Source organism: Athene noctua, chromosome 15, assembly GCF_965140245.1.
Source record: "Athene noctua chromosome 15, bAthNoc1.hap1.1, whole genome shotgun sequence".
Classification (NCBI taxonomy): Eukaryota; Metazoa; Chordata; class Aves; order Strigiformes; family Strigidae; genus Athene; species Athene noctua.
This window is the reverse complement of record NC_134051.1, coordinates 3,017,253-3,040,039: the sequence shown is the minus strand read 5'-3', so window position 1 is coordinate 3,040,039 and position 22,787 is coordinate 3,017,253. Positions and strand designations below refer to the sequence as shown.

General features: G+C 64.7%; 4 protein-coding genes across 11 annotated transcripts; 2 read left to right on the top strand and 2 right to left on the bottom strand.

Moving 5' to 3' along the window:
* The first annotated feature begins 2,250 nt into the window (after nucleotides 1-2,250).
* On the top strand, nucleotides 2,251-7,198 carry RHBDL1 (rhomboid like 1). 5 transcript variants are annotated; one of them, XM_074919266.1, is made up of 9 exons: nucleotides 2,251-2,380; nucleotides 3,936-4,073; nucleotides 4,599-4,757; nucleotides 5,034-5,258; nucleotides 5,652-5,800; nucleotides 5,891-6,003; nucleotides 6,277-6,377; nucleotides 6,750-6,810; nucleotides 6,910-7,198. In XM_074919266.1, exons 1-9 carry the CDS (start codon nucleotides 2,342-2,344, stop codon nucleotides 7,179-7,181), a joined length of 1,257 nt encoding a protein of 418 aa, XP_074775367.1. In that variant the 5' UTR covers nucleotides 2,251-2,341; the 3' UTR covers nucleotides 7,182-7,198. The 5 variants fall into 5 exon arrangements, with proteins under 5 accessions (XP_074775367.1, XP_074775368.1, XP_074775366.1 ...); XM_074919267.1 differs by having other exon boundaries at nucleotides 3,936-4,100; nucleotides 4,599-4,730; XM_074919265.1 differs by having other exon boundaries at nucleotides 3,936-4,100.
* Nucleotides 7,199-8,520: 1,322 nt separating this feature from the next.
* On the top strand, nucleotides 8,521-12,658 carry STUB1 (STIP1 homology and U-box containing protein 1). The gene is made up of 7 exons (XM_074919432.1): nucleotides 8,521-8,721; nucleotides 9,474-9,672; nucleotides 9,779-9,944; nucleotides 10,126-10,216; nucleotides 10,815-10,871; nucleotides 11,082-11,198; nucleotides 11,651-12,658. Exons 1-7 carry the CDS (start codon nucleotides 8,536-8,538, stop codon nucleotides 11,774-11,776), a joined length of 942 nt encoding a protein of 313 aa, XP_074775533.1. The 5' UTR covers nucleotides 8,521-8,535; the 3' UTR covers nucleotides 11,777-12,658.
* Nucleotides 12,659-12,832: 174 nt separating this feature from the next.
* On the bottom strand, nucleotides 12,833-14,806 carry JMJD8 (jumonji domain containing 8). 4 transcript variants are annotated; one of them, XM_074919427.1, is made up of 9 exons: nucleotides 14,674-14,806; nucleotides 14,516-14,599; nucleotides 14,297-14,345; nucleotides 14,092-14,188; nucleotides 13,929-13,997; nucleotides 13,718-13,837; nucleotides 13,569-13,636; nucleotides 13,278-13,412; nucleotides 12,833-13,100 (listed from the first exon to the last, which is right to left on the bottom strand). In XM_074919427.1, the coding sequence occupies exons 1-9, from the start codon at nucleotides 14,760-14,762 to the stop codon at nucleotides 13,020-13,022; spliced, it is 792 nt and encodes a 263-aa protein (XP_074775528.1). In that variant the 5' UTR covers nucleotides 14,763-14,806; the 3' UTR covers nucleotides 12,833-13,019. The 4 variants fall into 4 exon arrangements, with proteins under 4 accessions (XP_074775528.1, XP_074775531.1, XP_074775529.1 ...); XM_074919430.1 differs by lacking the exon at nucleotides 13,929-13,997; XM_074919428.1 differs by lacking the exon at nucleotides 14,297-14,345 and having other exon boundaries at nucleotides 13,929-14,013.
* A 232-nt stretch (nucleotides 14,807-15,038) lies between these two features.
* WDR24 (WD repeat domain 24) lies at nucleotides 15,039-21,554 on the bottom strand. Its single transcript, XM_074919122.1, has 9 exons — nucleotides 21,074-21,554; nucleotides 20,616-20,793; nucleotides 19,117-19,792; nucleotides 18,271-18,386; nucleotides 17,081-17,202; nucleotides 16,642-16,746; nucleotides 16,206-16,543; nucleotides 15,577-15,761; nucleotides 15,039-15,401 (listed from the first exon to the last, which is right to left on the bottom strand). The coding sequence occupies exons 1-9, from the start codon at nucleotides 21,552-21,554 to the stop codon at nucleotides 15,233-15,235; spliced, it is 2,370 nt and encodes a 789-aa protein (XP_074775223.1). The 3' UTR covers nucleotides 15,039-15,232.
* Nucleotides 21,555-22,787: the final 1,233 nt, after the last annotated feature.

The following is a 22,787-nucleotide window of genomic DNA, read 5'->3' as shown; positions in this document are numbered from 1 at the left end:
ATGTCCTACGTCTCCTGGGGAGCAGGACCCACATCTCTGCCGGGGCTTTGCAAAGCCTGGGGCCTCCCTTGGCTGCGCTGTGAGTGAGAGGACCCCAAGGGCCTAGGCTGCCCGCCCTGTTTGGGGACAGTTACAGGGATTTAGGGGGACAAGGTGTGGGGCTCCTTGGTGCTTGAGGACATGGATACCTCTGCAACAAGTGCCAGCCAGCGGGGAGAGGTGGGGAAGGTGGTGGTGGGTCCCTGTGTTGCTCTGGCAGGGTCTCACAGGTGGTGGCAGTAGCCCCCATGGGGTGGGGGAACACCCCAGTGCCCCCCATCCCCTACGTGCCACTCCACAGGTGCCATGTGCATGTGCCACGCTCGGACTTGGCACACACCATCCCCACGTGCTGAGCTCACTGGCCCCAAGAGCCCTGGCAGCAGCCAGGTAGCCCCTCTCTGCTTTTGGGGTGCATCTCCTGCCACCCCAACTCCACTGGCTCGCTACAGCCCCCCTGGGGGGACTGTGGTCTCCAGCCCCTTAGCCCTGCTGGGCTCTGTGTGCCCATCCCCGTGTGGGGTTGGGGGCTTCCCTGCAGCCACCTCCCCCCGCAGCTCCTAGGGCTGTGCTGCCTCTCCTGCTTGCTCCTGTTTCCCCGTGGCAGCTTTCCCCTCGGCTGTTTCTGTCTCTGCAGGCTCAGCTGCGGGCACTGGGCACCGGGAATACAGGTGCAGGTGGGGAAAAGGCTTTTCCCAGCGCCTCGACAGGGCCTCTCCTCTGAGGCTGGATGGGACCAGACTGCTTCCCTGTGTGTGAGGGGGTCTCTTCGGGCTGCTGGGGGGGAGAGGAGACCTGCCATAGCAAACCAGGGCTGCTGGGGTGCCAGGGCAGGGAGGGAGCACGGCTGGTACTGCCACGCAGGGCAGGGGAGGCGATGCCAAGGTGGACGGGACACACGGTGCTCCCTGGTGAGTCCAAACCAGGCTGGGCCCCGTGGGAGCAGCAGGCCCACATGCCGTGATGTGTATTAATAGTACCAGAGCTGCGCAGGCTGTGCCGGGGCAGGCGTGGGCCAGGGGATGCACATGGCAGGGCTGGGGGAGCTCACCACGGCCACACGCAGTCCCTGAGGAAGGAGCCTGGGCACTGCCCGCTGCCCAGCGTCTCTGCCTGTCCTGTGCCATCCGGCACCGCCGCCAGCACAGCCCCCCGCCCGCTGCCTCCAGCCCCTCTGTCCCCCGGGCAGCCCGTGCCACGGCAGTGCCAGGCTGGCGAGGGACAGCCCCGTGCCATGGCAGAGCTGCAAAGCCCTGGCACTCGCAGTGGGGCTGAGCTGGGGCCCAGGGGAGTGGGGATACACCACCCACAGGGCAGGGCTCATGGGGCTCTGGGGGCAGCAGGGCAGGCCCCGGGGCCGCTGAGCAAGTTCAAGGGGAGCCGGTGCCAGGCTGCTCAGCCGGCTCCGTGCTGGGGCAGGGGCTGGTGCTGGAGGCACCATGTGCCCGGTGCCGTGGGGGACGTGCCCAGCCCTGCGCTGGCCTGGGGTGCCGGGGTCAGGACAGCGGTAAAGGCTGCGGCCACCTGTGCTGGTACCTGTACTGGGATGCTGGTACCCATACTGTCGTGCTGGTACCTGTACTGGGATGCAGATACCTGTACTGGGATGCTGGTACCCATATTGGGATGCAGGTATCTGTACTGGGATGTTGGTACCCATACTGGGATGCAGGTACCACACCAAGGTACAGGTACCATGTTGGGATGTGGATATCAGTATCTGGCTTGGGGGTTCCCATACCAGGATGCAGATACTTGTACCGGGATGCCGGTACCATACTGGGGTTTGTGCATCAGTACTGGGATGTGGGTACCAGTGCCGGGGTGCACATACTGTAGCAGGATCAGAGTACCGGCGCTGGGATGGGGGCACCGTACCGGGCTGCGGGGCCCCCTCCCGGGATGCACGTAGCTGTCCAGGGACGCGGTACCGTCCCGGGCTGCCGGTGCCCGGTGCCGGCTCCCTCCCCGTGCCGTGTCTCGGGGCGCGGGACCGGGGCTGCCGGCGGGGCGGAGCGGGGCGGGTCCCGGTTCCCGGTTCCCGGCGGGGGGGGCGCTGCGCCGTGCGCTGCGGCGGGGGCGGCTCCGCTCGGCTCCGCTCCCGCCCCCGCCGCCGCCGCCGCCCCGCTGCCATCGGCGGCTCCCGGCGCCGCCGCTCGCAGCTCGCTCCCGGGCCCGCCGCAACGCGGGGCTGGCGGGGAGAGCCGCCCCCCCCGCCGCCCCCGCCGCCCGCGCCGCTCCCCTGCCCGGCTCGCCGGCCCCGGGCGCGGGGGAGCGGCGGAGCCCGCCTCCCGCCGGGTGCATGGACAGGAGCTCCCTGCTCCAGCTCATCCAGGAGCAGGTGAGAGCCGGGGGTGGGGGGGGCACGGGGCAGCGCTGCCGGGGGAGGGTGGGGGGGAGCGAGCGGGCACGGGGATCCGCTCCGGGGGGGGCCGCCGGGCACCGGGCATCGCTACCGGGGGGGATGCTCGCATGCACTGGGCACGGCTGCCGCGCAGCGGGCAGCGCTGCCCGCGGGTCTGGCAGGCACCGGGCAGTGCTGCCCGCCCAGGGCGACTACCGCGCCCGTCGCCTCCGCTGAGCACCCCCCGGTGCCCCCCATCACTGCCCCGGGGGACCCAGATCCCCCTTGCGCCGCTGAGACCGCGCAACTCAGCTCACTTGTGGCCTCCTCCTTGCCCCGGCACTCCCCACTCTGCCCCGGGCCGGATCCTGCCGGGTGCATGCTCAAGGACGAGGGGTGCTGGGCAGCCGAGCCCCAACGCCTGCGGTGGGGCCGAGCCCCAGCTCTGGGGTGCAGGATGGGACCCCGAGTTGCCGGGGCTGCCGTGGGGTTTGGCCACCCCAGTGAAGTCGGGGCTCGCACGCCTTCGCGGGGGGCTGCATCCAGCCCCATGACCTGACTGCAGGATCAGGCCGTGGAGCGTTACCGCTGCGTCGCGCTGGGCTCCGCTCCGCTGGCAGGATCGGGCCCCGGTGCGTTACCACCGGCTGCACCCCAGTGCTCGGCCCCGAGCAGCTCCCGCGGCGCTCGGCCGCCTCGTCCCTCCGTCCCCACCCACCCCGGGCCAAGCTGGCAGCTCTCCCCTGGGGATGGGCAGGGAAATTATTAGGGGTCAGGAATATTAACGGCCCCCCCTTGCCCCCAGCTGGCTCTGTGACCTTGGCCGGGTCCCCCAGCCTCCCCGGCCCGGGAGCTGCGGTGCTGCCCCGCGTGTCACCCCACCCTTGGGCGTGGGGGCTCCGTGCGTGTCCGAGCCCTTCGGGGCTGAGCAGCATCTTCCCCAGGAGTAAGCGGGACTTGGGAGAGCCCAGCAGGGCCGAGGGGCTGGGGGGCTGGGGGACCAGGCCCCCCCCCGGGAGGCTGTAGCGGGCCAGAGGAGTTGGGGTGGTGGGAGATGCACCCCAAAAGCAGAGAGGAGCTTCCTGGGTGATGCCAGGGCTCTCGGGGCCAGTGAGCTCGGCATGTGCCAGCGCGTGGGGACAGTGTGTGCCAGGTCCCAGCGTGGCACACACACGTGGCACCTGTGGGGCGGCATGTGGGGAACGAGGGGCTCTGGGGTGCTCCCCCACCCCGACAGCTGGGGCTGCTCCCATGGGCTGGTGACTGCTATGAGGATGCAAGCACTGCCTGCACCCCACATCCTGCACCCTGCACCCCACTCCCCACCCTGCACCCGTGTCTGCCCCTGGCAGAGGCTCCGGGCAGGCAGAGCCCCCTTGGGAAAGAGGCTTTGGCTGTTCCCTGCCGGGGCAGAGGAATGGGGTGCACGTCGGGGTGGGGATACGATCCCATGCCCCCCAGCACTTCCTCTCCTGCCCGTCCCACGAGGATGTTCCCTCTCCTGGATGTCATTCCCCGCAGAAAAACGGAGCAAACCCAACACTATTTGCAGGGCGATTCTGTGGGGTGCAGGGTCCTGGCCACCCTCGGCAGGGCTCGAGCTGAGCTCCAGCCACCGGTGCCCTCTCCACGTCTCCATCCTCCTTGTGCCACGCCGGGCTCCTCGTCTCCAGGAGTGGGACCACACCAGGTGCCCCTGGAAGGCTCAGGGTGCCCGGTCAGTGCTGGGAGCCCCGGGGATGGTGCAGGGTGCCCCGGCACAGGGTGCCCAGTGTGGTGGAGCCCAGCGCCCGGTGGTGAGGGGACATGGGAGGAGGAGGAGGAGGAGGAGGAGGAGGAGGAGGAGGAGGCTGGTGCCAGGGCTGCGCGTGTGTTTAGCTCTGTGGCTTCCTGGCTGGCAGGCTGCTGGCGGCGGGAAATAACTGAGTGGGAGAGTGTTGGCTGCGCCGTGGGGAGACGGGGACGGGGACGCCTGCACAGCACGGGGCACCCCCACGGCACAGGGCACCCACATGGCACCAGGCACCCACCCAGTGCGGGGTACAGGGTGGCTGTGGGTTGTAGCCTCCCTCGCGGAGGCGGGGGCTGGTGTCATGGAGCCGCACATGATACTACCAGGCTTGAGGCCGGGGTGAGGGGCACCAGACATTCTCCCCAGCTGATTAAGGAGTTGCAGCCCTGGCGTCCCAGCGATGCCCTGTGCTGTCCCCCACAGCTGGACCCCGAAAACACCGGATTCATCGGGGTGGAGACATTCGCCAGCCTCGTGCACAGCCATGAGCTGCCCCTGGACCCCGCCAAGCTGGACATGCTGGTGGCCCTGGCACAGGGCAACGACGAGGGGCAGGTCTGCTATCAGGAGCTGGTAGACCTGGTCAGTGCTGAGGGGCTGCGGGGATGGGGGCGAGCAGCTGGGTGCCAGCCTGGGGTGGGCACTGGGCACCTCCCTGTGCCCCTGGGGAGGGGGGCAGACAACGGTGGTCCCCAGGGATTCCTCTGGCATGGGATGATGGCACGGCCTTGGGGTGGCTTGTCCGGCTGGTCCCACTGCACTCTGGCATGGGGTGGTGGCAATGGGCAGGGGGGTGGCCACAAGCCCACTGGCCCAAGCTGCCCCTGCGGCCCCCGCGGGCACGGCCTCTCTCCGCAGATCAGCAGCAAGCGCTCGAGCAGCTTCAAACGCGCCATCGCCAACGGGCAGCGAGCCCTGCCCCGCGATGTGCTGCTCGATGAGACCGGCCTGGGCTTCTACAAGCGCTTCGTCCGCTACGTGGCCTATGAGATCCTGCCCTGCGAGATGGACCGGCGCTGGTACTTCTACCAGCACCGCACGTGTCCCCCCCCCGTCTTCATGGCAGCCGTCACCCTCACCCAGGTACGGGGCACGGGCATGTGGCTGGCTGGTGCCCAGGCTGGTCCCGGTGCCCTTGAGGGGCTCAGACCTGGGGTGGGATGGGTCACCCTGGTTGTGATGTCCTGGTGCCTACAGAGGGGCTCAGATCAGGGGTGAAGGGATGAGTGACTCCGGCTGTGAGATGCCAATGGCCATGGAGGAGGGCAGAGGGATGGGTGACCCCAGCTGTGAGGTCCTTGTGCCCGTATGGGGGTTCAGACCGAGGGCAGTGGGGATGGGTGACCCCAGTTGTGACGTCCTGGTGGCCATGGGGGCTCAGACCTGGGGCAGAGGGGCGGGTGACCCTGTCCCAGGACAGAGGGATGGGGGGGCGCTCAGCAGTGCTGGGGGTGACAACCGTGGGGTTTGGTGCAGATCATCGTGTTCCTCTGCTACGGGGCCCGGCTGAACAAGTGGGTGCTGCAGACCTACCACCCCGAGTACATGAAGAGCCCCCTCGTCTACCACCCCGGGCACCGGGCACGCGCCTGGCGCTTCCTCACCTACATGTTCATGCACGTGGGGTATGTCTCTGCTGGGGGGAGCGAACACCAAGGTGGGGGGGACACACCACGGGCTGCGTGGCCTGAGTGTCCCCTCCTGTGCCTGGGCAGGCTGGAGCAGCTGGGGTTCAACGCTCTCCTGCAGCTGATGATTGGGGTGCCCCTGGAGATGGTGCACGGCATCCTGCGCATCAGTTTCCTCTACCTGGCCGGCGTCCTGGCAGGTGGGTGCGTGTGCAGTGGAGGGGGGGCATGTCCCCCTCGGTCCCCGTCACCAGCCCCGGGGAGGGTACGGGGAGATGCACCCCGAGTTCGATGGGGATGCGGGGTTATGCTTGCTGCTTGGTCTTGACCACTGGGTACCACCCTGTGCTGCCAGCACTGCTTGCCCCAGGGGGCTGGGGGGGCAAAGCAGCCTATAATTAATTAATGTGGACTGTAATTAATTAATGCTATGAGGGGCAAGGCCCCATGCTGAGACCTGCCCATGCCCGCAGGCTCCCTCACCGTCTCCATCACGGACATGCGGGCCCCCCTGGTGGGGGGATCAGGGGGTGTCTACGCTCTCTGCTCGGCCCACCTTGCCAACGTCGTCATGGTCAGCACCCCCGGCACCGGGGGGGGCATGGGGGGGTGGGCAGCATGGTGTGACATCATGGGGGGGATGCTATGGGGGAGGTGACACTGGGTGTCATCGTAGTGTGGGCAGCATGGCATGACATCGGGAGGGGGATGGCATTGTAGGGTGGCAGCCTAGTGTGACACTGGGGGGGATGCTGTGGGGTGGCATCATGGGGTGGGCACCATCACCGGGGGGAGCCCCCGGGGTGGCATCGTGGGGTGGGGGGGGAAGGAATGGGGACCTGGGGGGCTCCACGGAGCCAGGGCTGGGGGCCCCCGCGCAAGCCCCCTCCCCGGTGCCTGCCCATCGTCCACCCGTCCATCCGTCCTTCCATCCGTCTGCCCGCAGAACTGGGCCGGGATGCGCTGCCCCTACAAGCTGCTGCGGATGGTGCTGGCGCTGGTGTGCAGTGAGTAACTCGGCCGCGCCCCCACCCCGAGGTGCCCATTTTGGGGTGGGTGGTGTGAGTAGAGGGGGGACTGAGCGCTCCCGGCGCTGCCTCCCGCAGTGAGCTCGGAGGTGGGTCGCGCCGTCTGGCTCCGCTTCTCCCCGCCGCTGCCGGCCTCGGGCCCGCAGCCCAGCTTCATGGCGCACCTGGCGGGGGCCATCGTGGGCATCAGCATGGGGCTGACCATCCTGCGCAGCTACGAGGAGAGCCTGCAGGACCAGTGCGGCTGGTGGGTCCTGCTCCTCTCCTACGGCACCTTCCTCCTCTTCGCCGTCTTCTGGAACATCTTTGCCTACGACCTGCTGGGGGCACAGATCCCCCCCCCGCCATAACCCACCTCACCGCCTGTTTTTTCGTTGTTTTGTCTTTTTTTTTTTTTTTTTTTTTTTTCCCTATCGCTGGCCAAGCCCGGTGGAGGGGAGGGAGGGATCCCCGCGCGTGACATGGGGACAGGCCACCCCCCTGCCCGCCTGACCCCTCGGTGCTAGCGAGCGCGCTGTGCCCCCCCCCACCCCATGGGCTGCGTCCCGTCCCCCCCCGGCCCCGAATGTACCCTGGCAAATCCCCCCGCCCCGCTGTGCCCGCCCTCGACCCCCCCAAGGATGCTTCAGCCCTGCCCCGGTATCACTAACACTCCTGGGGTGCCCGCAGGGCTCGGGCTGTGCCCCCCGGGACGGAGTCGAGGGGGGGGCCCCCCCGGCTTGTTCCTGTACCCCTTTTCCGGGGTGGGGGCCGACTCGTTGACCCTCCAGGACCTGCACTTTCAAAGGACTGGTGCCAAAATAGGAACGATTTATTTTTCTATGCCAAAATAAATATAAATAAAAGAAAGAGAGAAAAAAGAAGAGTAATATGGGGAGAGCCCAGCAGGAAGGCGAATCAGCTGAGACAGGCACAACTCATTTCAGCAGTGCCCTCGGCGGCGCAGCCCCCCCTCCCCGTGCCCTGCCCCCCCCCGCTTTGCTGCCAGTTGCCCTCCCCGGGGCGGGGGGCTCGCCCCGGGATGGGGACACGGGGGGGGGGGCCCCGCTCCGACCCCCGACCCCCGACCTTTTTTGGAGTATAAATAAATATTTTGCACACTGCTGGGGGGCTGTGTCTCTGTGGGGTGGGGGAATGGGGGGGGTTGGGGGTGTCCGGGCGTGCCCTACCCTCATCCCTGCTGGGTCCCTGATGATTCAGTGAGGGATGGGGGGGAATGGGGGGGCTGCCCCCGGGGGGGGGGGGGGGCGCGGGGGAACACTGTGTGTGACATGGGGGTGGCTGCAGCACGGGCTGGGCACTGAAGTCCCCCCCAATCCCCCCGTGCCTCAGCGCACCCACCTCTGGCCCCTCGCTCCCTTCTCCCACCCCCTCTCTGCACCCCCCGCGCCTCCTCACTCCCCACCCGCTCATGGAGCCCCACAGCCCCCATCAACCCCACCCTCCCGCCATCAGACCCCTACTCTCCCCATCGCCCCCCCCGCACCCCCATCGCCAGCCCTACAAATATCACCCACCCGCCCCTTGGCCCCGCCCCTCACTCATAGACACCGCCCCTCCGCCCCAGGCCCCGCCCCCGCCCAGGCCCCGCCCCGGAAGCGGCGGCGGCGGGGGTGGCGGCGGTGGCGGCTGTCGCAGTGCGCGGCCGGAGCCAGCGGAGCCGCCGGCCCCAGCGGGCCGGGCCGGGCCGGGCCGGGCGGCGCCATGAAGGGGAAGGAGGAGCGGGAGGGCGGCGCGGCGGGGCCCGGGGCGGCGGGGCCGGGAGCGGGGGGCGCGGGGGGCGGCAGCCCTGAGAAGAGCCACAGCGCGCAGGAGCACAAGGAGCAGGGAAACCGGCTCTTCGGCGGCCGCAAGTATCCCGAGGCCGCCGCCTGCTACGGCCGCGCCATCGTGAGTCCCAACGGCACCCCCACCCCGGGCTGGGATCGATCCCTGGGACGGGACACCCCCCCCCCCCCCTTCCACCTCCCCCCCCCGACCCCCCACCGCCGGGCATAACTGGCCTCGGCTCCCCCTCCCCGGGCCTGGCCCGGACACCCCCGGGACGGGACCCCCCCGAGGTTTGGACACTGTGCCACTCCCCGGGACAGGACCCCCCTGGCCTAGACCACCCTCTCCGGTCCTAGACACGCCCCTGGGCATGGATCCCCTCGCTGGGCTTGAGCCCCCCCTCCGCCCCTGGCCTGGTCTAGCCAAGGTCCCCCTGGGCTTGGACATGCCCCCAGCCCGGCCTGTCCCGCCACCACGCTCTGAGCGGGATCCTCCCGTGCCCACCCCCTGCCAGGGTGCCCCCACCCTGGGCCTGTCCCACCCCACCACATCCCCAGGCTGGCTTTGGTGAGGCAGAGACACCCTGGGGTGGAGGGCTCCAGTGCCTCGTCTAGGGGGGTTGCTCCCCCCCCCCCCCGGAGCTGGGACACAGGCTGCCCCATGGAGACTGGCTCCAGCTTGTCCCCCATCCATCCCAGCAAGTCCCTATGGGGCGCAAGCCCGAGCCAGCACTCATGGCTCTTGTCAGGGTGACGATGCTGTGCAGCCGGCTCACCAAGTCACCCAGTTGTCACCATGCCCTGTCCCTGCCAGCCCGCAGTGGGGAGCAGGTGGTTGCCATCACCCGCCACAGCACGGGTCTCATCTTGCAGAACCGCAACCCCTTGGTGGCCGTCTACTACACCAACCGAGCCCTCTGCTACCTGAAGATGCAGCAGCACGACAAGGCACTGGCCGACTGCAAGAGAGCCCTGGAGCTGGACGGCCAGTCCGTGAAGGCTCACTTCTTCCTGGGCCAGTGCCAGATGGAGATGGAGAACTACGACGAGGCCATCGCCAACCTGCAGAGAGGTGAGCGGGCACGATGCCGGTGTTCCCCCCAGCCTGTCCACCAGGAGAGGGCCAGGGATGAGTAGAAGGAAGCCAGTGCTGGCTCTGAGATGCTTTTCCTCCCCAGCCTATAACCTCGCCAAGGAACAGCGGCTGAATTTTGGAGACGACATCCCCAGCGCGCTGCGCATCGCCAAGAAGAAACGCTGGAACAGCATCGAGGAGAAGCGGATCAACCAGGAGAATGAGCTGCACTCCTACCTGACCAAGCTGATCATGGCGGAGAAGGAGAGGTAACAGGGCAGCAGCAGCACCCATAAAGGCTTTTTTAGTGCCATGAAGCTGTCACAGCTCTGTGTGTGGTGCCTGTGCCTTCGTGGAGGTGCAGTGGGAGCCCCGCAACTCGAGCAGCAGCAGCAGGGAAGGGAGTGCTCGTGTCCCTCCACTGCTTCTCATCTCCCTGCTCTGTCCTAGGGAGCTGGCTGAGTGCCGAAAGACTCAGCAGGAAGAAAACGCGGATGAGAGCCGGAGCCGAGTTCAGCTGGCCAGCATCGAGGCCAAACATGTGAGTGGGGGGGCTGGGGCTGCTCACGGTGGCTGGGAGACAAGCTGGGGCTTCCTCGTCCCATCCCCATGTGCTGCTGCAGCCGAGGAAGCCGTGGGGTTGCAGCTGTGCAGGGGAAAGCCAGGAGCCCACGGGGCAGAGCACAGCTTCTCAGCCTTCATTTCATGGCTCGAGCTGCTGTTGCAGGGCTTTTGTGTCCCCCCCATGACAGCTGCTCCTGCTCTGTCACCTCTTGTGACGCCTATTTGCTGTCCCCCAGCTGCTGTGCCTGTTGTTCTCTGAGGGCCGTGCAATGCCAACGGCTCTTGGCCACATGTGGGTCTGGGTGCTGGCCCGGTGCAGAGGACTAATCCTGGGATAAAAATAGCTCCACAAAGGAAGGTTATTTTTAAGCTGGATCACTCCTGCCACGCAGTTCAGCCTGGAGCCAGGCAACCGCCAGCTGGGGGCTGTGAAGGCAGAGGGGCCACCGAGGACCTGCAGCCTTGGCTCTGCCTGCCACACCAGCCCTGGGGTGGGAGGTTTCAGGGCTCCCTCCCTGGGGACCTGTAGCCCACATACACCAGGTCCCCCTCATCCTCAAGGCCTTTTCTTTCAGGACAAATACCTGGCAGACATGGACGAGCTCTTCTCTCAAGTGGATGAGAAGAGGAAGGTGAGTGTGCCCTGGTGTGTGCTCCCGTCTCTCCCTGTCTAGAGTTGCTCACCATAAACCTGCTTCAGCCCGTGCTGCCACCTCTGCCCTCTTCCCTGCTTCTCCTCCAGCTGGTGCCACCTCCTCGCCCTCTTTTTTTTTTTTTTTTTTTTTTTTTTATGCTGGGCTCACCCAGCCCCTCCTGACCCAGCTTTGCTTCTCTCGAGCCAGAAACGGGACATCCCTGACTACCTATGTGGGAAGATCAGTTTTGAGCTGATGAGAGAGCCTTGCATCACGCCCAGCGGCATCACCTATGACAGGAAGGACATTGAGGAACATCTGCAGGTACTGCCGGGCCATGGGCAGTGGGGGCTTCCACCCAGTCCTCCTCTGCCTGTCTCCTGCCTGCCCTGCCTGGGTGTGAATGCAGCTGTCTGCCCAGCTGCGGGCTCAAAAGCCTCCTTGGGCTTGGTCCCAGGTACCTGCCCGGGCAGCTCCCTGCGGAGGTGCCGGGGCAGGCAGGAAGGCAGTGGGTGCTGCCAGGCCCTGCCTGAAGCGGAGGCGGCTGTTGGCAGGGATCTTGTGCCTTGACCCGCTCTTAACCTGCTGGGAGGCACCTTCCGAAGGGGCTCTCCCTCCGCCTCCTTTCCTCCCGCCATCAGGCGCACGGATGCCTGGCTGCTGTGCCGGATGCCGGCAGAGATGCAGGCAGGGCCCTGGCCTCACAGCTGCCTGTGCCCCGGGGCCGAGGCCAGGCACGTGGAGTAACCGGTTGGTGGCCGTCTCCTCCCTTGCAGCGCGTGGGTCATTTCGATCCGGTGACGCGGAGTCCCCTGACCCAAGACCAGCTGATCCCCAACCTCGCCATGAAGGAGGTGATAGACGCGTTCATCTCAGAGAACGGCTGGGTGGAGGATTACTGAGGGGCCGAGGGGGCAGCGCTGGTCCGTCCAGGTCCCCCCCCTAGATGGCACAGACGGCTCTCGCTGGGCTGGCACCATGCCTTACTCGCTCTCCGGCTGTTCCCCCTCCGCTCCAGGTGCCCAGAGACCCAGCAGCAGCGCTGGGAAAGGGCACATCGCCATCTCCCCTTCCCGAGGAGCCGCAGCGCCTGGGCGGGCACAAAGGCTCCCCGGGCTCCCCTCTCCACCAGCTCCTCGCGGACCACAGCACTTGGAGGAAGACCTGCCTGGCGCTTTGGAGAAGGCTGGCTGGTGGTGGTGGCCTGGAAGGTTGCACCAGCATCTTCATCGTCCAGACCAGCAGGTTCCCCCTTGGCTATGGCAGCTGACAATCCCCAAAGATCACATCCTGCTCCAGGGAGGTGCTGCGAGGAGCTTGCCGGGATGAGCGCCTGGTGCTGGTCGGGCCCAGTGCCCTCCCCATGTACATAGTTATTTCCTTCTTCCACCTCCTGCCTGGCCAGGGTCGGGTCCTCCTCTTCCCTGTAAATAGTCACTTGCCAGGGTGGGAGACCCACGTTCCTTCTGCAGATGCTGACTCGCCCTCTGGCTTTTCCTGGGAAACAACTGCCCCTGGGCTGGAAGGGGCTGGTTTATGCCTCCCCTTGCCTGCTGGGACTGTGGTTCCCTGTGAACAACTGCCCGGGTTAAAATTTTTCCTTTTAATGAAATCTCTTTGAAAAAAGCCCTACAAAACCAACAACTCTGCATCCGACAGACTCCAGCATTTTGGTCGGCTGACAGCCTGCCTGGCTTTGAGCGCCCTCTGAAAGTTTGCCAATGTCAATTAAAAAAAATAAATACAAAAATAAAAAAAAATTTCAGCAATAAATGTGGAAAAAAGAGCTGGAGTGGTTCACGGTGGCGATCTCTGCAGGGGGCAGGCAGGGTCCTGGCTTGGGGAGCGGTGCCATCCCCTGAGGAGGTCACGCCATGACCCAGCCTGCCCACGGGGGCTGGGGCTTAGCCCCTGCCTGCACTCTGGTGGCAGGAGGGATGGCACAAGACACCAAGCGATACAACAGAACAACTTTAATCCGAAGAGGAGGGAAAATACCAGTAAAATCCAGAACTTCAGGCACTTGGTCCCGACACCAGGAGTTGAGTGGGGGGCTGCTGGCACTGCCCTTCCCAGGCAGGGGCAGGAGCTGGAGCTGCTGCCCCCATTTGGGGTGGGGGGGGCACGTCCTCGGCCTCCCCGGCTCTACCCCAGGAAGGTGGAGATGAAGACACTGGTGTCCAGGTTGAGTGTGGCGTGCCACCAGCGGTCGGGGAAGTACAGGACCTGCCGGGAGATAGTGGTGGGGGGTGGTGGTGTCCCACGGGCTCCCTGGGGGCTACACCCTACGTCCTTCAGCAGCCGCAGGGGTGCTGGCTGGGCTGCGGGGGGTCCCTTCCACCTCCCCAGGGGAGCAGAGACACAGGGTGACGCGTGGGCTAGCAGAGGCCGGGCTGGACTCACCTCGCCAGGCCGGAGGGTGCACTCCAGCGGCCGTTCGGCCGGTGGCAGCCTGGGGTACGTGTGGTGGAGCCAGGCCAGTGTCGTCTCGTTGGGGTGGAAGTGGGGTGTTTTATCCGGCGGGTACAGAAACCAGCGCTGGAAGACACCGGGGAGGGGACACACACAGCCCCCTATTTCCCTTCCAGCCCCTCGGGCTCAGCCCCATCGGGGCTTCTTTGGGGGATACCCATTGGGGTCTTTCCCCTGCCCCCCCCCCCCCCCCCCCCCCCCCCCCCAGGGCTCAAGTCTCACCTTCCTGCCAAAGATCACCTCAGAGTAACCGGGGCCGTGCCAGTGAAAGGGAACCCCGGAGCCAGAGCCTGCGGAAGGAGGCGGGGTTGGTGCTGGGGAGACACCCCTCCTCTCTGCCCGCACCCCCTGCCACCTCTGCCAGCACCCACCTGCGATCCCAAAGCTGTAGGCAGGGCTGGTGCCCGGGATGCGGAACGGGGGGGGCACATACTGCTGGAAGAGGGGACCCCACTCTGTGAAGTTGTTGTCCCCGAAGAAGTAGAGGGTGTCTGGGGGGGGAGGGGGGACAGAGGGGGAGGATGAAGCCGGGGTTGGGGATGGGGGGCCGCCGGCTGCAGAGAGCAGGACAGCGCTACCCACCGCTGCCCAGCTGGGCCGGATCCTGCGGCTTCAGTAGCTCCTCCACGTACTCCTGGAAGGGCACGTCCACTGCGGGCGGGGAGAGCTGGGGGGTCTTGCCGATACCCCTGGGCAGGCCCTGCCCGCCGCGGGAGGGGCCGCAGCAACCCGCCCCCCCCCTCACCTTTGCGGTAGGAGTAGGTGTTGGCCGTGCTGAGCCGCACCGGGCGGGCCCCGAAGGCCGCCAGCAGCTTCTCCCGGGTGCAGAGGGCGCGGAAGGCCTGGGGGGGGGCACAGCGGGACGGGGGTGGGCCGCGATGCTGCTGCCGCCGCCGATTCCGGGGTCACCGGTGTGTCCCCTCCCCGGTCCCCCCCCTCCCGGCACTCACCGAGTTGTCCGTGACCCCGCGGAGAATGACCGGCCGGGAGAAGGCGAACCTGGGGGAGAGCACCGTAGCGGGATCCCGCACGGGCGGCCGCACCCAACCCCCTTCCCCCGGGACCTGCCCGCGCTCCTGATCGCCCGGGGTCCCTCCCCGGGACACCGGGGACTGCCCGCGGCCCTCCCCCAGCCCCGGGACCCCTCCGGCGTCAGGGGCCACCCCTACCGCTGCAGGAAGAGGGAGTAGGTGAGGGAGGCGTCGGCCCGCTCCACGGTGCATCGCTCCTCCTCCGGCACCGTGCCTGCCAGCCTGCAACGGTAGGCTCCGCTCGGCACCGGGACGGGCACGGGCACAGACACCGGGAGAGCCCCCCCCGCCCTTACCAGCCGCCGCCCGGCGGGTCGGAGCAGCCGCCGGGCCGAGCCCAGGCCAGCGGCAGGAGCAGCGAGAGCAGCCGCCGCGCTGCCGCCATCGGGGAGCGGGGCCGGTACCGGGGCCGCCGGCGGACTACGCTTCCCAGCAGGCACCGCGGCCCGCGCGGCCGCCGCACACTGCTATTGGCTGGGCGCGGCGCTACGGGTGCCGGCAGGGGCCAGAGCTTAAAGGGGCCACGGGCAAAGTGGAGCCCACAGCTTCCCCGGGCGGGGAGCGGAACCGGGGCCGAGCTCCGCCCCCCGGAGGCCCGAACCTTCCCCGGGGGCCGCTGCTGCCACGTTAAGCACAGACAAGAGGCACGATGCAGTTCAGCTGCTCTGTTTTGTTTTAATCCAGTACAAAAGGGGTGAGCAGGGGCTGGGTGCCAGGCCCGGCCCCTATTTACACAAAAATAAATACAGGCAGGGAGGTGTGGGGAGGGCAGGCAGAGAGGAGGCCCTGCCTGCCCTACCCACCTCTGCCTGCCCTTCCCACCGCTGCCTGCCGTCTCCCCGGCCGGCGAGGGGCTCAGGTGTACTCGCAGAGGTGGCCGCAGCCGGCGGGGCAGTGGGAGCTGGTCTCCAGCCACTTCATGATGTGCTGGAGGTGGCCACCGTGGCTGCAGCCCTGGCACCAGACAAAGAGCCCCTTGACCACGTGGTGACAGACGGCACACATGCTGGCACACTGCCGACACCTGCACCAGAGAGAAGGGGGTGAGCATGAGAGCCCTTGGGCGGACAGCGAGGGAGGACCGAGGCAGGCACCAACCCCATCCTCCTGCCCCTGCAGCCCCTTTGGGACTCCTCTTGGTGACCACAGCACAGTGCCCTACCTTGCTGCCTGCTCCTTGCCTGCAGCACTGCCCTCACCTGTCACAGATCCAGCCCCTGTTGCTCATGGGCCGCTTGCAGTTGCTGCAGTTGACGTGCAGGGTGGTGGAGGCCTGGTTGAGGCAGTTGATGGCACGGCATGTGCTCAGCTTGATCACCTCGTTGGAGATGTTCCAGAGCTGGAAGCGCTGCAGCAGGTCGATGTAGGACGTGTACCAGTGCTCCTGGGGATGGCCGCAGACACTTGAGCCTCAACGCCCCCCTCCAACCCCCTTGGGATCCCAGCCCTGCATCCCAAAGGCAAGATCCCTGCAGAGGAGGAACTGCTCTGCGGGGCTGGAGAAGAGGTGTCCTTCCCCAAACCAACAGGCCAAGGCTGCTTCCCCATGCTGGCCCTGCAGACACCCTTCAGGTCCCTGCCAGGACTGTGGTAGAGCAGCCAGCTGGGTACCAGGGGTCCTGGAGGTGCCCACCCCAGGTTAGAGCAGGCCTGACAGGGGCTGGAGGAGAAGGGAGGTGCCCAGAGCCCAATGAGATCCCATGGTGTTGGGATACACCACCTCTGGGTCCCACCAAGGCATCCTACTGCAGCTCGTGGGGTTGCTGCACTAGCCCTGAAGGGAGGGTTCAGTCCTGGCACAGCCGGGAAGGGGCTTTCTGGGGTCTACCTGGGTCTGCTCATCGATCTCCTTGCGGATGCGATCTCCCAGCACGATGAGGACAGACACAGCCGTCTGCACATCACCCTGCTCGGCGTAGAAGAGGAGCGTGTCCCGCACGATGGGATTGAAGAAGTCGGAGGGCAGGCGGTTCTCATAGAGCGAGTGGGAGATGGAGATGAGGGAGAAGGACTCCACGGGTGTCAGCGACACTGTCTCGGCCTCGTTGCCGCTGACGTGAGGGGAGTCAGCCTTGTCTTGCAGGTGGTCCAAGGCCGACGGGTTGTCCACGATTTCATGGCGCAGGGGGAAAGCTTCTTGGGGAAGGCTGTATTCCTGCTCTTCAGCTGTGAGGACAGATCAGGAATGAGTAGGGAAGGACAGGAGAAAATCCAGCCATGTGACTGGGACAGGCAACACCTCCTAGCACCAGCCATTTGCTCACCATGCGGGTTCTCGTGATCCATCATGTACAGGTCGTCCTCATCCGCTTCCACATCTCCCAGCAGATAGTCCGCAGGGACATCACTGCCCTCCGTCTCCTCGTTGTCTGCTCGCCCAGAGAGAAAGAAATCAGCTCATCCCCCTCAGGTACACCGTTGGATCCACATCCCTCATGTCCTGCCCCAGCAAGCCAGGCTGCGTCTGAGCCAGGCAGCTCAGCTCCCCACCGCAGTCACATTACTGGCACCTACAGCCACCACTCTGGGGGTCACGGCAGCAAAATGTCCTTCCACAACATCCCTGGACTTGGCACACTTCACCTGGGGGCTGCAGCAGGTCCAATCACCCCAATTTACAGGATAAATTTACCAGTTTATACCATATCAGGGCCATCTACTGCTGAGGAGGAAAGAGCCACAGGGCTGCCCCAGAAACATTACCCTCATTGTTGATCAGGGTGGAGGAGGAATCCATGAGGATGTTTTCTGTGCGGCTTTCTCCTTTGCTGCGATCCAGTCTCGACTCACTACCCAGCCCAGAGGGGATGTCCTTCAGGTTAAAGCTGAGAAAGAAGCCAAATTTAATAGTCACAGAAGTTTACAGCTTCTGTTCTAGCCAGCAGCCTGGAAAGAGGTCTCCAGTTGCAATTTGAACAGTGAAACACAAGATATGGTGATTTTCCCCGAGAGCTCAATAGTCAGCTGTCCTCACTTTGTAATTTAAAGATACACTGCAGTTGTTAACACAGCCCTTTCTCTAAGCCTGGCATCTCTACACGTGCACCACGAAGGTGCCCGCAAAGGTCCTTCTACAGGATTTCAGAGCTGAGTGCTGGCTCTTGACTCCATGTCTTAATATTTACCTTCACCTCAGAGGCAGGTAAACAGGAGCTGCCTCACTACACGGTGCTTTGCTGTTTGTTATGCATCACTGCTCTCAGGCTTCACTAAGATGGAAAAGGAAAGAAATGGGGTTGAAGCAGAGCCAAGCTCTTCAGCTTGCTGCCTGCTGTTTAAGTCAGCAGCAGACAGTGACCTGTCTGGATGTAGAGCCTGGTCAAGGAGAGTTTTCTTTGATGTTATTTGAGAATTTGCCAGTCACCCTGAGAACCCAGCCCTGCAAGATCTGACAGATAATTGGAGTCCTCACCCCTTGCTTTTATATGTTATTGGGAAGAGGAAAAACAAGTTTTCCTGCTTCATCAGCCCATGACGGGACTCTCCACCCCAGCAAGCTGCTCGCAGAGCTGGGCTGTCCTCTCCCTTTCAAAAGCAGAAGACGACCTCTCCACAGTGAGACAGGGGTTCTCCATCCCAGCCCTTGGTCACAGTCACTAATTAAATAACTACAAAGATAGTATCAGCCCCACACCCTACCACAGCTCCAAACTTTGTTTTAAGGAGGGAAGGGAGCAGCATACAAGGCTGCACAGCTCAAGGCCAGGCTGGCCACTTGCTTTTCACAGCCACACAGAAAACAGCTGCGTTCAAACAATGCCAACCTGCAAGCCAGCACGGCCTGAGGCTGGGGGAGAGCCATCCTGCTCCCACCCCGTGACTCCGGCCCAGCCGAGGAGCCGTCTCTGCTCTCCCGCTCCCCAGCCATCGTGTCATTCCCTGCCACCCCTTACCTGTTCATGAGTGGGAGGGCAGTGCTGCCTTTCCCCATGCTGTGGTTGAGGTTAGTGGACGACACGGTGCCGAGGCTGGAATAGATAATTCGCAGCATCGTCCACGTTTGAGCCACCTGCATGAGACACAGCTGCGGTCAGACTTTGCCAGGCCAATCTAGAGAGCTGGGCAGGCTCTCGGTGGGGGTCAGGCTTCTGGGCAATGATCTGTCCTTGCTGTAGGCAACAGCAGTACAAGCTGGGTCTGGAGCACAGGTATGATGGGGAACAGCTGAGGGAACTTGGGGGGGTTTAGTCTGGAGGAGGCTGAGGGGAGACCTCATGGCCCTCTACAACTCCCTGGGTTGTTGGGAGGGATGTTGTAGAGCATAAAGGAGGGTGCAGGGAACTGGGGATGAGTCTCTTGAATCAAGTAATGAGCAATAGGACAGAGGGAATGACCTCCAGCTGCGCCAGGGCAGGGTTAGACTCGATATTAGGAAGCATTTCTTTGCAGAAGGGGCTGTTGGGCGTTGGAATGGGCTGCCCAGGGCAGGGGGGGAGTCCCCATCCCTGGAGGGGCTGAAGAGTCAGGATGACCCAGTGCTGAGAGATCTGGTGGAGTTGGGAACAGTCAGGGTGAGGTTCATGGTTGGACTGGAGGAGCTTCAAGGTCTTTTCCAACCTTGATGATTCTGTGATTCTGGGTTTGGTGCCAGGCAGAGGTACAGATTCTGGGGACAGCCAGAGGCCACAGTTGGATGGAAAACTGCCATCCAGCTTGGGTGGTGGGCCTCATCCTGACAGGACCTTCCAACCTCGGCACTGGCCCAGCTCTGCGCTGCAGCTCTCCAGCCTCGGCCTCACCTGGTTGCGGTCCAAGCCCTTGGCCACCTTGGCGTTGTGGTCGCAGAGCTCGGCCAGGGGCCGGCCAGCCAGCGCGTACTGCTTGGCGGTGTGCACGAACCAGTCCATGCTGCCACTCTCCACATCCGACTCAAAGACGCTGAGGGCGCTGGAGGAGGAGATGTACTCAAACTGCTCCGTGGGGTCCAGCTTACGCTTGAAGAAGATGGGGTGACGCCGGTCCCCGATGTAGGGCTTGCGGTTGGAGTCGGAGGAGATGAGGCTCTCTTTGGCAGCAAAGGCCAGGTCTCCATAAAGGCTGTAGCACAGCCCCTCAGGGTTAGCCCGGTCAATGGGCTGGCTGGCGTCCTTGAAGATGTGCTGGTAGAGGGTGCTGTCCTTCGAGCCTGACAGGAGGAAATAGGGGTCGTGGAGGTGACGCCACACAATGCCTGTGGTGACGTCCTTGTGCTCCTCGAACATGGCGGAGGGGATGAAGGGACGCCGCACGTCCCAAACGTAGATGTTGTGGTCCACCATCATGGAGCAGGTGGCAATGTGGTGCTTGCACTCCGGGCGCCACTTCACCCGGGCCACGGAGGCAATGGTCTGCACGCAGTAAATCTCCTTCGCCCGCGTGGTGTTCATGTCCCACACCTTCACCATCTTATCCCGGCCGCCTGTTGCCAGCCAGCCCCTGGGAGAAGAGGGGAGGAAGATGGTGAGACACCAGGACCCCTGCCCGTTCACCTCTCCTTTCCCACCCCAGCACAGAAACACTCACAGCACAGATGTGACCACATCCACGCCAAGGGGAAGTAGCTGGGCTGCAATCACATCCTCCCACGTGCTACTGTAATGCCTCCGCTCTCCAATAACCAGGTCAGGCAACACCCCTCCTTCCTGTCCCCTGCATCCTTAGAGCCACACTCATCTGAAGGGCTCCCAGCCAGACTGGTTCCCCCTCCTCCAGCTTTCCACTTGCCAGGGACAGCAAAGAGGAAAAAGGCCAGTTTGAATGTATTTCAGGGCCTGTCTCGTCTGGTGAGGAGTTGAAGCGCTGCCTGACAGGGAGTGAGGAGGGACCCGCACACCACAACAGCTGTTTCCAGACACACTGCAACCACCCCCAGGGCAAGGCAGGAGGGAAATGGGATCAAACACAAGCAAGCCCCATCCCTGAGCAGCCGTGCAGCGCCCTCCCCGAGTTGAGCACTGGAGCAAGATGCTGCCCTCACACAGGGGGCAAGACAGCAGCTAGCTACACCTGAGCATTAGCAATCCAGTGCCTCAGAAACCCCCAATTTGTCAAAAAACCAAAACCAAATCACCCCAACACACCCCCAAATCCTCAGAGCAATAATTGCTCTCATCTTCTAGCAATAGCCCAGCCCCTAACACAAGGGGCCAGGGTATCAGAGACTCTGATTCCTCCCCTGGCAAGGTCCCAACCCTGTTTTTAGGGTCTCCCTTGTCTCTGTCAAGGCTGGGTGGCTGGCAGGGTCTGGCCCTGCACATACCTGTCCTCTGGGTGCCAGTCGCAGCAAAAGACAGGCCCGTTGTGGGCCGTGAACATCCTCTCATAGCGGTCTGGCCGGCGGATGTCCCACAGCTGCACATTCCCATTTTCAAAGGTGGCAGCAAAGGTGAAGTAGTCCCGGATGCTGAACTGGACATCACGTACACTCTCCGACTGGCCTGAGTGGGGACAGAAATTGAGATCTGGTGGAACAGAGCTCCAGCAAAGCTAAAAACCCCACTGGAAGAGCCATGGGGGTCCCCGGCCCAGAAAGAAGGGGAAGCAGGGAGCAATGCGGCCACCTTCCACCTCCTGTGCAGACCTAGCCCACTGCTGAGTGGCAAAAAAAAAGTACCAAAATGCCTCTCAGCTCCCACCCTGCCTGCTGTGGACATCATGCTCTGAGCAAACCCTCCTCCTGGGCATGGGGAGAGGGCAAACAACAGCCTGTGTTCATACCAGAGAAGGTGCTGACAGAGTCCTTCTTGCGCAGGTCAAAGCATTTCATGTAGCCATCCTGGGAGCCACTGAGGAGCATGTAGACCTCAGTGGGGTGGAAGCAGACCTTGTTGACAGTGCGCTTGTGCTCTGTGAAGAGCTGGTCCTGCTTGTTGCGGGATGGCTTGCCCAGGTTCCAGGTGACGACCACGCCGTTGGTGGCAGCGGTGGCCAGCAGGTTCTCGTCCATCTGGTGCCACACCACATCTGCACAGCTGAAGTTCAAGGAGGGTTTGCGGCCAACGCGGAGGTTCAGCTTCTCCACAAACTGGTCCTCCTCGATGGAGTAGATCTTGAAGATGTTGCGGCCAGCTACCACCACCTGGGCAGCATCACGGCACACGCTGATGGCATTGGCGGGGGCATCCAGGTGGCAGAACATGGTCCGTCCCGTGAGGGCGTTGCCCCCCAGGGCAGTGGTGACCCTGGCCATTTTCTCCATGGCTGTCCTCGGGGCACACTCCCCTCTCCAGGAGCAGGCTCGGAGGCTCGTGTCCCCACAGGCTGCATTCACGCTTGCATGGCCTTCCTGCTCCACCTCAGCCAGAGCTGGGAAGGGACAGGCTCGGCTCCTGCAGCTCCTGGCAGGCCCAGGTGGCTTCGACCTCAGCTTTTTGTGGCCACATCAACGGGCTGTGGAGGTGAGAGGCTACAGCTTAGTTGCTACCTGCGGGGAGGTACAGCCCCACACCAGGCTTCTCCTCCTGCTGCCTTCCGCGACTCCCTCTTAGAGAGTTCACACAAACCTCTTCTGAGTGCCTTGCTCCCTTCTCAGTTCAAAGCCTGAGACGCTCCGCTGACGAGAGCGGCTGTTGCTCACACTACAGGAGGTGGACTACAGCGACGTGGACTGAGGCGAGCAGCATCTCCAGCAAGGTCAGGTGACAGGAGGCCGTGGTCATCTCTGTGGGGCGCTCCCTGCACCCCAAACCCCTGCAAGCACCACAGGTAGGGGTTCACCCTGCTCCTCGAGCCAGGGGCGGGGGCCAGCAGCTCGCCCTGCCAGGCATGGGGGCAGGCCAGGGTGCCAGCGGCTGGCAGCTGCGGTGCCCTGGGGCCAGCAAGGCTGCCTGGGGATCACAGGGTCTCAGGGGCCACCCACAGGCCGTCAGGCCAAGAGCCAGGCTGAGCTCCTGCCCCGGCACTGCCCTCCACCAGCCCCTATGCCCTTCCCTGGCCAGGCCCCCCAGGCCCCTCATACCCCACATTCCCCCTTCCTCAGGGCCTGCTCCTGACTCACAACCCTCTTAAGGTCTGCTCAGGGCCCCCTCCCGCCCCTCCCGGTCCCCTCCCGGCCCCCTCCCGCTCCTCAGGTCCGCCTCAGGGCCCCCTCCTGCCCCTCAGGGTCCCCTCCCGCCTTTCAGGGCCCCCTCCGGGCCCCCTCCTGCCCCTGAGAGCCCCCTCCCACCCCTCAGGCCTCCCTCCGGGCCCCTCCCGCCCCTCAGGCCTCCCTCCGGGCCCCCTCCCACGCCGTAGCCCTCTCAGGCTCCTCTGCTGCTGCCGCCCAGGCCCTGCCCCTCCGCGGCCGCGGTACCGGTGCCGTACCCGGCGCAGCCCCGCCAGCAGCTCGGGCCGAGCCGCCGCCGCCACGGAAACGGCGGCCGAGACCCGCCCCTCTCTCGCCACGCCACGCCCCCTTCCGCCGCGGAGGCCCCGCCCTCCCAGGACACGGCCC